At 47.7% G+C, this 12,842-nt stretch overlaps 1 protein-coding gene across 1 annotated transcript in view; it reads right to left on the bottom strand.

Annotated features, from left to right (window-relative positions):
* The window catches only part of GPC3 (glypican 3), a 139,860-nt gene that overhangs the window by 21,404 nt on the left and 105,614 nt on the right, over window positions 1-12,842 (bottom strand). The window contains exon 7 of the mRNA XM_039717486.1: window positions 4,406-4,559. Within this exon, the coding sequence (XP_039573420.1) occupies window positions 4,406-4,559 (154 nt within the window). The remainder of the gene's footprint in view (window positions 1-4,405; window positions 4,560-12,842) is intronic.

The raw sequence follows: 12,842 nt of genomic DNA, 5'->3' as shown, positions 1-12,842 counted from the left end.
CTGAGACCCCTAAGACATGGAATGCTTTTCTGGGCTTTGGGAGCTGTTTGAAAGCAGAACAGGATGAAAGATGCAACTCACAGGGTTTCAGAGCAGCTCCCAAAAACATGGTGCAGGACAGAAAACACAGGGGTCCCACCCTGTGCCCACACACACAGAGACCTCTCCTGCCCTGCCCTGTGACATGCATCCCAAATTCCCATTTGGAAGCAACTACACCTTTGTAACATGGAAAAAGGGGCTACCAACAAGCAGCCTTTCCACCTGGGAAAACACCCCACTTGGCCAGCTCAGAGGCAATATTCAAGCCCTGCAATTTGATACAAGAGCACTCAGGAAAAAGCCCTGCCAAGAGGATAAATCAGTGGCAAAGCAAACTAGAAGTCACTAGAGTTACAGATCTGGGCAGGTCAAGGGGGAGACTGTGCTGACTCTTCAAAAAGCACCTAGGCATGGCATGAATTGCTGTAAACCCACAAAGGGTCTGGCAGCAAATGGGCAGAGTACAGGAAACTTGGGGCTTCACTGGGGGCTGAGAAATAGCCAAGGGACAGCTGAGAGCAAAACTCACTGCAGGTTACTGCAGCAGGAGCAGCCAGGCAGGGGAGCTGTTTTACACACACAAACTTCCAGAGCCATCTTTATATATTTTTATTGCACACATCTATCCTTACATATCTCATGGGATGAGGCCAACTTCCCTTCCCAGGACAAACTATTTCTATTTAATTCTGCCAAATCCATCTGTTCCCAAGACAACTTTTGTTGCTGCCTAACACAGATATTTTGGAAGAGTAAATCTTCCCCTCAAACTCCCAACCCCTTCCCCAAGTTGCTGGATTGTTCAGAATGTTCTCTGTGTGCTTCAGCTACTAAAACAGATATTTTCCTCCCAGCAAAGCTTGTGAGAAGCCCAGGGGCACAGGTGAGCTGCACCAAACCACCTTTGCAGAGCCCCCAAAACGCCTGCACCTCCTCTCCCCCAGCATTTAATAAAGCCCACACCTGGCACAGGAGCCTGTCCAGCATCCATATTTTAATTTCAGGCTCCTCTTTGGTTCCAAGTGGCATCTAGACTGAGCACACCCAAGGTGAGCTAATTAGTGGGTGGCAGGACATCAGCAAAGCACCAACCAGCCCGGGCTCCTTTCCCTCTGGGTGCCTGGTTGGTGCAGGACGCTGATCCCAGCAGGCTGAGAGCACATGTCTGCATCACACAGCCTGGAAGACATTTGCACTGACTCGTAATTTGGGGGGAAATACTATAATTCATCTGCAGACATGCTTTGCCATTGGAGTGGCATAAATATATGTGTGTGTATGAACAGAGCTCTATTTTTAGAGCTGCATGGCCAGGGTGCCGGCTCCATGGGTACTCCATTGACAAACAGGATGCACTCTTCTCTGAGCTGGGAGGTTTTCAGTCCTCCCCCTTATTGTAAACATCATCTGCCTTCAAAACCCTTAATGTGTTGCAGATGTGACAAACAATAAAAGACCTATCATGAAAAAAAGCCTGCCATCTCCGTGTTTCCCACTGGGGCAACATAATAATGAATTTATTAGCATATAGGGCTCACCAACATATGTTTATAGTCACTCACAAACTTTTGACTTGACAGTTTACAAGTATGTTTAAATCATTAAAGTTTAGGTTGACTGTCCAGTTACTACAGGCTCATTATAAATAGGAAACAAAGGTTACATTTTATACAACAGGCGATAAATCAAAACTAGTCTGTATTTTAGACTGACTTTTTTCCCCCCGCCTCTTTTGCTCTTTTTTATCTCCTTATTTTCAAGACCTTCTGAGGGGACATCTTGGTGAGGCCAGTGCTCAGCAGATGTTTGCAGTTAGCTGGCAGGACCAGTGGCACCCACACCAGGGAGCAGGAGAAAATCCCACTGGCTCAGAGAGAAGCAAAGGCCTCAGAGGTGGCAAAATCTGGCAATGTTTTCACTCAACCAACAGCCAAAATCACTGCCAGCCCAAGACACTCACCTCTCCTCATCCTCAAGGCATCACCAAGTCCATCTGCAAGGCTTGGGAAACCCTTTGGAAGGGAGTTCTCCCCTGCCAATTTGCTCAAGCTGAACAAAGCACCTGAGAAAAGGAGGGAAAAGCCCCAAACTGTGTCCCCTGCCTGCAGGGTCAGCAGCAGAACTCAAAGATGCTCAGATGGGGGTTTGGGTTTGACCACTGCCCTGCAACACAGCCTGCCATCCTGCCTTAACATTGCAGAGCATGCAGCAGGGGATGAAAGCAGGGTAACACAACCCCAGCCACTCCCAGTCCCTTCTGCCTCTATTACAGGGTAACCACCTTGGGAAGGAGGGAGATAAACCCACATTAAACGTAAAAGTTCATTTTGTAAACTATTTCCAGATTTCAAAGCCTGGCATCATTTCACTTCGGCATGCTACCCTAAAATTTAGAATTTGTGGAAGTTGTGGGGGAATGTGGAATGGTTTCTGGTCCCTTTTATTTCTTGCTAGATACATGTGATATGATGGAAAAAATTAATTGAAAAATACACTTTCAAAGTAAAAAGAAATATCATTCTCAAAAATGTTGAAAATTAGTATTTCCACACCATCAGCAACTTTTCCTGGGCTGGTTTCCAACATAAAACTTGAACAGAGTCACAGCTTATATCCAATACCAGCCAAACAGGATTCTGTCACTGTCACATCAGCTTCACCTCTCTGCTCCAAAGCAAAACAGAAAAAGAGCATATGGCATGGGCAAGCAAGGAAGAAAGTCCCCCTGACAGCACAGCTCATGCTCTCTGAGCTCAATCAGTGCCTTAAAGCCCTCTGGAACAAACTTCACACTCTGAGGAACCTGAAAGATTTTACCTGCCAGGAACCCCATGCCCCAGAGACACAACTGCTTTAAAGTTAATATTTCCCCATCCCATAGCAAAGGCAGCAGCAAACAGGACAAGTCCTCCTGTCCTGCTGCATGCTCCTGTAGCACAGCGACAAGAGGGGCAAGTTACCAGGGAGATGAATACAGTGATTAAACTAGCCCAGAGAGGCAGACTAAGGCAGAAAGGATCATATATCCGACTCCAGAGATCACTGATGATAGTGTGGGGAAGGCTTTAAGAGGAAATTAGAAACACATTAAAAATAACATCAAGGTGTGACACAAAGATCGTGGAAAATGAAACACGTATCTCTGCTCTCAGCACAGGACACTGTGAATCACCTGCATTTCTTTAACATAAACTTTGTTATTTAGTTCTTGGATGAAATTAAGTGTGTTTTATCCCTCTCAAAATTCTATGTTTCTCTTTCAGACTTAGAGTGGAGGACTTGAGAAGTCTTTTCTTTCCCTTACTTAATATCTGAATATATGTATTTTATGCATTTTACATAATGTGTCAATAATCTTTGATATGAGACTGGCATTTAATATTTCAACTCTCACTTCATTAAGGATATTTTAATTATCCCAGACCAATGGGAGGGAATTTATAAACATCTGTGCTTCGTTTAGGAGCCCAAATTTGCCTTTTAAACTTCAAAGCTGCAAAGCTGATTTTATCCAGGTTCAGTTGTCTGGTCTCTCAAAGAGCACCGTGTAGCACTGGAACCAGCATCAACTGGGCCAAGCCTCCAGCCCACAGAGCAACATCCAGCACTGCTCATCCCTGCTGGATGGACACAGCCTCCAGCAGCCTGGGCTTGCAAACCAGGTGATGCTGCTGAGCTCCACAGAGTGGTCAGTGGGCCTAGGAGAAGGCCCACACCAGCAGCATTTGGGACTGCCCAAGTCACAGCTGGTCCTTTGCTTTCTCCTCCCAATGGGTGACCAGGGGCTGCCTCATTACTAACACCACGAGTGCCTCAGGGCTGTTTTCAGAGGAACCAAGGACATGACTCACAGGTCACTGGGGAGCAAAGCAATTTTTAGGCTTCCAAGTACCTAAATCACTTCTGCAAAATGAGTCTGAGGTATCTGCAAAAAATCTTTGGGGGTTTCTAAACCCTACATCAGAAATAGCCATCATTTGCTGCAGTCAAACAAGCCTTCCTGACTTTCTGGTGCCCACCAGGAAGATGAGAAGCTCATCTTGAATCTCAGAATTGCAGGCAGCAGTGGCAAGGAGAGAAGAGGGTGACCCTGGGACCTACGTCAGATTTTCAACTTGCCTCAAATCCTCTCCAGTGGGCTGCCCTCAGTACACCCCTACAGAACCAGCCTGGAAAAGCAGAGGCATTTCTTCTCCAGCTGCTGCCTCGAGCGGCACCGCGGCCAGCACAATTCTGGGTGTCTGCAGCTCTGGGCTGTGGCACTGGGGGTGCCTGAGCAGAGCCCAGGCAGCAGCTCCCCACACCACCACCAAAACCTGGACCCCACAGCGGGGCAGCTGTGGCAGGGCCCCGTGCCCATCACCTGCTAAGAAGCGGAGCTGGTTCCTCACTCGCAGCTCGCCGTCCCCAGAGCCTCTGCCGCACTCATCTTCATCGTCGCAGTCTCCGCTCTCCTCCTCCTCCTCTGCGGCTTTTCCCGGAGCTTTTCGGCGGGACAAAGTCATCCCTCTGAGCAGCTGAAAGACAAGAGGGGCACTGTCACTCACTGCCTCCCTCCACCCTCCTGCTGCTCCATCCTCACTCGCTGGGGGAGCAGGTGACAGGGGGACAAGAGTCAGCGGAGCCAGGACAGTGGGACAAGACCCCAGCACTCCTTGTGCCAAAGCACTGAGGAGCTCGGGCTCATTCATGGACAAAGCTGCACAAAAAAACTTCAGTGCAACAAACAAAAGGAGGAGGCAAAACCACATTGAGTAATTCTGGGCTCCTGCCCAGCCAGAATCACATGAGCCCTGCAAGACCCCAGTGTCACCAAAGTTCTGGGGTCAGCTACAAAACACATGTCCAAAGGTAGGCCAGACAGGGGAAAAAACAGCACAAAGAAGAGCCTCTGTTCAGGGAATCTCACTGCTTTCAGGGACTCTCCCATTTTAGATGTAACACATGAAAGGAAATGGCAGATCTCTCAGGTCGGTATGGACCCCACAAACATAACCTAAAAAATCTCATTTCTCACTCTTGAAGCACAGAGGATGCTAGTGAAAACTTCTGGCGTAGCCAAGTGACACGATGAAAGCATCTTTTAAAGGATGTTTTAAAGCTGGGTCCTAAATAACAGTGAGAGTTTGCAGACCCCTGAGACAGAACTTGAATGCCTCCCCTGAGCACGGGGTCAGGATCACTTTCCAAACATGGGTGGGAGCTCCCCACACTCCCATCACAGCACACAGAGGGATTAGACACATTATAAACTATCAGCTTCCTCTCTTCGCTGACTTTCCTGATTTTGCTGTTGCTGAAAGCAGCCAGCTACTCCATCATAAACCCAGATCCCCTTTGAAAAAGTGTGAGTCAGCTAGTTAATATATGCTGAAAATTTCTATCACTGCCACTCTGCTGTTAAAAGCTTCTTGAATTTAATCTCAGCGCTAAGAAAAAAAAAAAAGGATAAAGTAACAGAGAAGATATTACAAAATGGGAGCTTTCCACATGCTTCAGGGGTTTGGTTAGGTCCATCTCTTGCAGCAATATGCATGCCTTGCAAGGCATTTTTTAATATCTGGAATCTAGGTTATATTTTTAAACTATTATGCTAGCCTTAGAAAACAGTTTCTAAAATATTTATCTCCTGAAGTTTATACAGCCTTGGAGGAATGCCTTTGGCATCTGGCTCGCCCTGTCCACAGCAATGTCCACATACCTCAGTGTTTATATTAGAGGAGCATAACGTAATGAAAAACAAATGGCTCCATGTGAGACCCCTTTGGGATCCCCAGCTGCAGCAGAGCTCTCCCTGGCATGTGCCAAAGTCTGCCTGGTGTGAGAACCATGCTGGCCAAGTCCCACATCCATGGCAGGCAGCAAAATGCAGCTTATCTCCTCAAAACTCAGGGGATATGCTTTCATGGCCTCCAACAGGCTTTGGCTCAGGCTGGTTAAGTTCACTTTTCAGGAATTTTACTTTGTTTAGACATTTACAAGCTTCTCCCAGAATATGGTGCAACCACCAAAAAATAACAAACAAAAAGGCAAGTGCAGTGCTGGGGGTAGCACAGGGAAGATCCCACCCAGGCACCAAATGTGCCAGCCAGCCAAGCCTTTACACCATCACTTGTACTTTGCTCCTCCAAACAAAGCCCTCAGCTAACAGCAGTCCTCAGCTGGGGTGGAATGAGGGTCTGCCATGCACAGCAGCTGATTAGCACCCACACCAGTTCAAACCCAGTGCACCACTGCCAAAACCACAGCCCATCCTGCTGGAAGGGGTCACGACTGTTCAGCAGCAGGATCCTCATTGCCCTGTGGGATCATCACTGCCCTCTGGGATCCTCACTCCCTCTGTGGGATCCTCATTTCCCCTGTGGGATCCTCACTGCCCTATGGGATCCTCATTCCCCTGTGGGATCCTCACTGCCCTGTGGCATCTTCACTCTCTTGCATCCCAGGAACAGAACAAGCCAGACAGGACCCCACTGCGCAGCCCAGGCAGCACAACTTTCATGACTTACCCAAAAGAGCAGAGGAACTTTCTGGCAGGGAGAATTAAGCTTTGGGATATTTTCAGATTTAATAAGCTCAGTGGGGGGGCAAGGGGAAAAATCAGGATTTTTCAATTGTGTGTTTTCAAACATGAAAATAACTGAGCATTTCTTGTAGTACTACTTCTTTCCTTGGCATGCCATAAATTAGCAGCTTAATTTCTATGCCTTTGTAGCCACAATAAAACAGGAACTTTCTGAGAAACATCACGTGGGCCCCAACTTGGGATCAAGTGAACGTGACATCCCTTTGCCACACTGCTCCTTCCTTTGCCAGGAGAAAAGCTCCATCCTCAGGCACGCCCTCCCCAGCTGCTGATAACTATAGAGAGGATCAATTAAATTTTGCTGCTGCCTGTGGGGGAAATAGAGCCCATGACACAAAACCTACTGGAAGAGTTAGCAGGAGACCAGGCATGGGGTGGAAATCCCACTCCACTCCAATGGTACATCCAGACCCAGGAATGCTGTTGGATGTCTCATCTTCATCCAGAGCAGCAGCCCTAGTCCCACTCATCAACCACTCCACAACCTCCCTGATGGTTTGCATGCTTTATGAAATTATATTTGGTGTACTGAACATAGATTCCCCATCCTTAAATAGCAAGCAGAGCTGACTGTACCCTAACATTACAGTTTATTCATGTCCTGTGGTTTAAAGCCCATGGTAAGAGGCAGGAAAATACACAGCCTGGTGATCACCAAAGTAGTATGTAACAGTGAGATAGGTTTAACTCAATCACCACTCACCCAGCTGTAAGAGTTTACTGTCATATCTGCTCTTCTCTGTTAAACCATAATGGCAAAAATACACTGATGTAAAGGGGAGCACTCTTTGTGGGAGGCCAGGCACACACATCCACACACCTCCGAGGGGGCTGCAGGGCTTTCCTCCCCCATCCACACAACCACCACGGCCACAAACTCCCTCTGCTCCTCACTACAAGTTCTAATGGATCAGGTGCCCACCAGTTTTATTTCCAAGTTCATCCCTTTCAAAGCAGCCCCTCTGGATGGGTAGGGTGGGCAGTGCCAGGGCGAGGGCAGGAGGGACTCCAAGGGACACCGGGCAGTCACATCTGCTTTTCATGTACGTCTTTGCTGTTTGGCTTGTCTTGTGGTCTCCCTACAGCTTCCAGCACAAGGCAGATGGGAACGGTGTGCCGAGCCTTCCTGCTAAGACAGCTCCCCAGGGCATCCCAGCGTGATTTACACAATTGCTCATAACTGCACAGTGACCAGACAAAAACAGATGCAGCGGCGCGGGGTAATGACTCAGCTTGTCTTGGACAGGCCACTGTATGCTGAAATCTTTTTAACTCCTCATTCTTTACAACCACTTTACTCAGAGCTCCCCATCCCACCAGCCCACTGAGCCCACCTGGTCCTATTTTTCCAATTTTAACATAAACAGTCGGAGCTGCAACATACTTTTTTATCATTAATCTCCCATCTCTGGAAAGAGCTCAGCATCATGTTTCTTGGACTGCAGTTTAATAGCTGTTTTCTCCTTTTGGAAATAAGCCCGCAGTATTGCAAATATCAATTTGAGCAATACCCAAAATTGTGCCCACAAATTCAGATTAAATACTGTCAGCAAGCTACAAGCACTGTGCTCCTTTAGGGCAGAAATCATCCCTTTCAACACACTTCAAAAATATGTAAAGTAAAGAGAACAGCCAAAGAGATTATTAAGGGGAATAGAAGACTTTTAGAAAAACATTTAATTCCTTCATGAGTTTAGGGGAGACGTCTGATTGATATTTGTAATCTTTTGGTGGACAGAGCTGTCATTTAATTTAGCTTGCATGACTGAAAGAATTTAACAAAAAGTGTTCCAGAGTTTCGCTGAAATTCTTTGCATGTTTTTAGTAAGCCTCTGGAATATGATCAAACCTAAAAAGCTGGAGAGGATGGAGACTAAACTTACAGCTAAAATAATATTCAGAATTGTAATATATGCTTAATAATCAAGTATTCACATCCAGCAGAAAAAGTGCCTCAGTGCAGAAATTACTCTGGAGCCCAAGCCATGTGTCTGTGTGCTGCTTGGCATCAGGAGGGGAACCCTGGGAACTCATCCTAGCAGAGAAAACCAGCTCCTGGCTCTGCTAGAAACCCCCCAAAACTCAGTGAATTTCAGCAGCTCACAACTGCTTGCAAAGCTCAGGATGCCTTCCTTCAGGAGCCTCGTAAGGAGGAGTTTTGGAGGAGCAAAGGTGTTATTTTCCCTTTCGTCACTCCAGCCACACACTTTCAAGTACCTGACACAGGTACCAAGGTACTTCCCACAACTCTTGAGATTCCCAACTGATCAGCTTTTTCTATTTTAAATTCCAGCCTGCTAAAAACATTGGGTTTTGGGGGTGAAAAACTAGATCTTATGTGACCAATCCTGACCTTGAAATCTGCAATACCAAGTAATTTATGTGTGGCTTTTGAATCAGGGCAGCATCATGGGAAACGTGCAGATTTTCACACGATACTGTTCCCTGTTAACAGCTCATTACAATGTACAGAAGTATATTCCCATTATGAAATACAGCTGGGGTTGTTTTGCTTACGAAGGTCATTATCTGATCACAGGCAAGAATCAGGGAAAGGAACCCATTTTATAAGGCTGAAGTTGTGGACTTTTTCAAAACTCATGTGTTTTGAATTTGGTGGCCTGATCATGCACAAGCATGCAACAGCAGAATCTATTCTCTCCACTTCCTCTGCTTATTACCCCTGGAAATAGCATGGAAAAAATTTTCTTTTATTAGCAAATACTTTATTATTTAACCAACCCTCATGAGATTGCTGGTGCCCTCCACAGCACGTTTCTATTTCCCAGCTCCCTTATGTTTATCCACTCTGTGGAGAGGCGCCTTGGTGGCACAGGAGTGTGCACCAGCACAAACTCAGTCAACATCAACAGCATCATTCTTCTCATTGCTTCTTTCCAAGCTCCAGAGAGCCTTCCCCCTCCTGGGCAGCAGCAAAATGCAACACATATTACAGAAAAACTCAGTGTTTCCTGGCGCCAAGCACGAAACTCTGTTTGAAAATAAGGATATTTAAAACTTTAAAAATATCTGTAAATACCAGGATCTATATTTCTCTCTAGCAAGAGTGAAATAGGTTGAGGTTGAGCACACCAGCAGGCACCACTGCTCTTCTGATCACAGTGTTGGCCCACGGACAGAAGAACCCATTTTGGGAGGAGAACATCTGAATTGTGGTTTCCTTATGACCCTTCCAGTTGGCTGCACCTTGGCAGCACAGACATGGCAGAGAAGAAACCTGTTCCTCATTCAGCTCCTACTTTAAGCTCAGCAGAACAAAGAATGACCACTAATCAAAAGTTAATAACGTGAAAGCAGAGTTTGGAGATGGAAAAGTAATTTTCAGTGCTTGGAAAAATGATGAGTTGGACATGGCCATTTTCTCAGCTGCTCTAAAGTCCAATCCTGCATTTCCCTGTGCTGCCTCCTTTGAGGCATCACAGAGTTTGTGCTACTGGCGCTGAACTCAGCAGAACAAGCCCCAGACAGCACCTCCTGCCTGCTCTGAGCAGCATGAGCAAGGGATGGCCCTGGAATTCCCTCCCCACACACTGAGCCTGAGTCACTCCTGCTTTGTGGCTCCACACCAGTCCATGGTGGTGGCTGACTAAAGTTGTGAACCGTAGCTCTGAGTTTATATTGTGGCTCCTTAGCCATAAAAATGTTTTAGTCTTTAATTCTAGCACTCAAAATACCTGGAACAGGAAAAATCCCTACCATGCATCATTCAGGGTTTGCCAGCACAGCAGGACCCACTTTACTGTCTTCACAGGCTCCAGAGGAGATGCTCTTGGCTGCCAGTAAATCAGTTTTCCTGGTCACTCTCCTGATAGCACAAAGAAGCTGGTGACAGAAGTGAATTATTGACCAAAGGGTGGCCCTACTTTATGGATCATCAGCTTAATTCCAGATTAGCTATCCAAACTGACAACATCCCTATGGGTAACGGAAGACAGATAAAGACTCCTAAGTGCTGGCAGTAATTAACACGAGTCTGCACTGGACAGTAAATCTCTTTTGGAAGCTTCCAAGGCATTATGGATTGCTCTGGTTTGGTGAGGGCAGGCTGATGCCCAGGACTGGATGCTGCTGTGGAGGTTAAGCCCTGGCTGGCACCATGGCAGGCACAGGGACCAGCTCCTGTCTGCAGTCCCCCAGGCAGGGGAGGTGTCACTTCCCTGGTCTGAACAAATGCTCATTCATCACCGGGCACATGTGAAAAAGAGATTACTCAGGCTTTACCATCAGCTCATTCACCTTATCCAGTTCCTTCCCCTTCCACCCCAGCTATTTACAGCTTGTTTTTGTGCAGCTGTGGGAAGGAACAGGACAGTGTGGGGGCAGAGCAGGGCAGAGGGGTCCAGCCCAGGCTGATGGGGTCCTGGGCAGTTCCCGACTGCTTCTGCCTCATCCCCTGAGCCCTGCATCGATGCCAGTGCTGGATAAATGCTGCTTTCCTCTTTGGGCTACTACAGCCCCTTCTCCTGTTTTGCCTTTCCAAGCCTTAACTATCGCTGGCCCTTCAGCATCCCTTCCTGCACCACTAGGAATGAGCAATTTCTCCACCTCTCAAGCAGCCACCCCTCAGGGCGTTGGCAGCTGAATGAAGGAGGGGTGTGGGAGCTTACATGGGCCAGGACCCATCACTGCTATTATCCATATTTTCCATATTTTGTTTAGTTTTGTTGGAGCAGAACCCCGCTCTTCTATCCAAACACCACTCAGGAAGGCCCAAAGTGAACGTCACCAGAAGATGAAACATGAGACAACAAGCAAAGCAGGAGCACAAGAAACAAGACAAAATAGGCAGAGGTGGAACCATCAACCACCTCCTTCAGACGTCTGAGCAGGGACGGCCTGGATGGAAGGTGCCCTGGCTGCAAGAGCACCTAGAAGGATGAGCAGGCCTCACACCACCCCAAGCCATTTGCTGTAACAGCCCCATGGTTCTGCAGAGGGGATCAGGGTCTGCACAGGTGACCCAGGCAGGGGCTGCAGCAGCCAGGGGTACCCACAGCCTCCTCCTGCCCAGCCCAGCCTGTTGGAGCAGCTGGGACATTTCCTCCACGCTCAGGCCTGGCACACGTGGCGGCTGTCAGTGACATCGGCAGGGCAGCCTGCGAGACAAACATCTCATCCTTGGCACCAGGTAGGAAACAGCAACTGAGAGCTGGGCTGGAAGGGGATTTTTTATTCCTCTTCTCCTTCTGCAACACAAACCCCTGTCCCAGCCGCTCTCCTTTTCCCCCAAAAGCTCCCCGTGGAGAGGCACTCCTCAAATTGTGTATTTTTGTGCACAGGGTTGTGTTGCACAGAGGTTTCTGTCAGAACACCAGCTTGAGTCACCCTGGCTGCATCCTGCCCTCCTGGGGGCTCCTCCTTCCAAGCTTCACTTTTGCATTCACTTCCCTTCAAGGCTTTGGAAGCCCAAAAAGCAACTACAAGCAGTTCTGATAGATGTCCTCAGAGCTTCACAGGGAACTGAACAGCTGCCTTATAAGCCAGTTATCTCCCATCAGACAGGACAACCCCAACGTGGGGTTAATTATCAAGCTGTTGATTTCAGCAGAGACTTAAATCAGGCAGGGGCAGGAGGACTCCATGGCAAACACCCCCAAACCTGTTAGCTAGGCAGGATCAGGCAGCTGGTCTCTAATTAACAGCTGATGGCTGCACTGGCTCCTGGGTGAGGTCTCAGCTCTGTGTTCAGAGCATGGATGCTGCTTGCAAAAACAAAAAAAACCCTTCAGGAACTCAACTTATCCAGTGTCAATACTGGCACCTAGGATGGGTCTACCAACAGGATAAGGAAACAACCATCCAGGCTCCAGCATGGGCACTGCTGAGACACTGGGGTGCAACTCATACTGATGCTGAGTGTGCCCAACAGCAAGGCTCAGGCCTCTGGAGCTGTGGGCAGCAGGAGCCCTGCATGTTGTGGCTCTCCCACACACAGATGCACAGAAACCAACTGAACAGCTGAAGCAACTCAGGGCTTAAATTAAGTTCAAAGCTGGTGACTTTATACCCTCCCTCAGTGAGACACAACACTCACAAAGGAAGCCCTGAAATGCACCTCTATGAGTCTCACCCTCAGCTTTTAGATTATGTGCTGCAGAAAGGTCAGTAAACTCCTTTCCCACTCATAGGCAGGAGGCATTCCAGGGGTCCTGCCAAAAATAAAAGGTAACTTCCTGCCCATCAGGGTATTTGT

Source organism: Passer montanus, unplaced genomic scaffold, assembly GCF_014805655.1.
Source record: "Passer montanus isolate IOZ18808 unplaced genomic scaffold, ASM1480565v1 scaffold38, whole genome shotgun sequence".
Classification (NCBI taxonomy): domain Eukaryota; kingdom Metazoa; phylum Chordata; class Aves; order Passeriformes; family Passeridae; genus Passer; species Passer montanus.
Note: the sequence above shows the minus strand (reverse complement) of the source record. Positions and strands in the feature narration are given on the sequence as shown.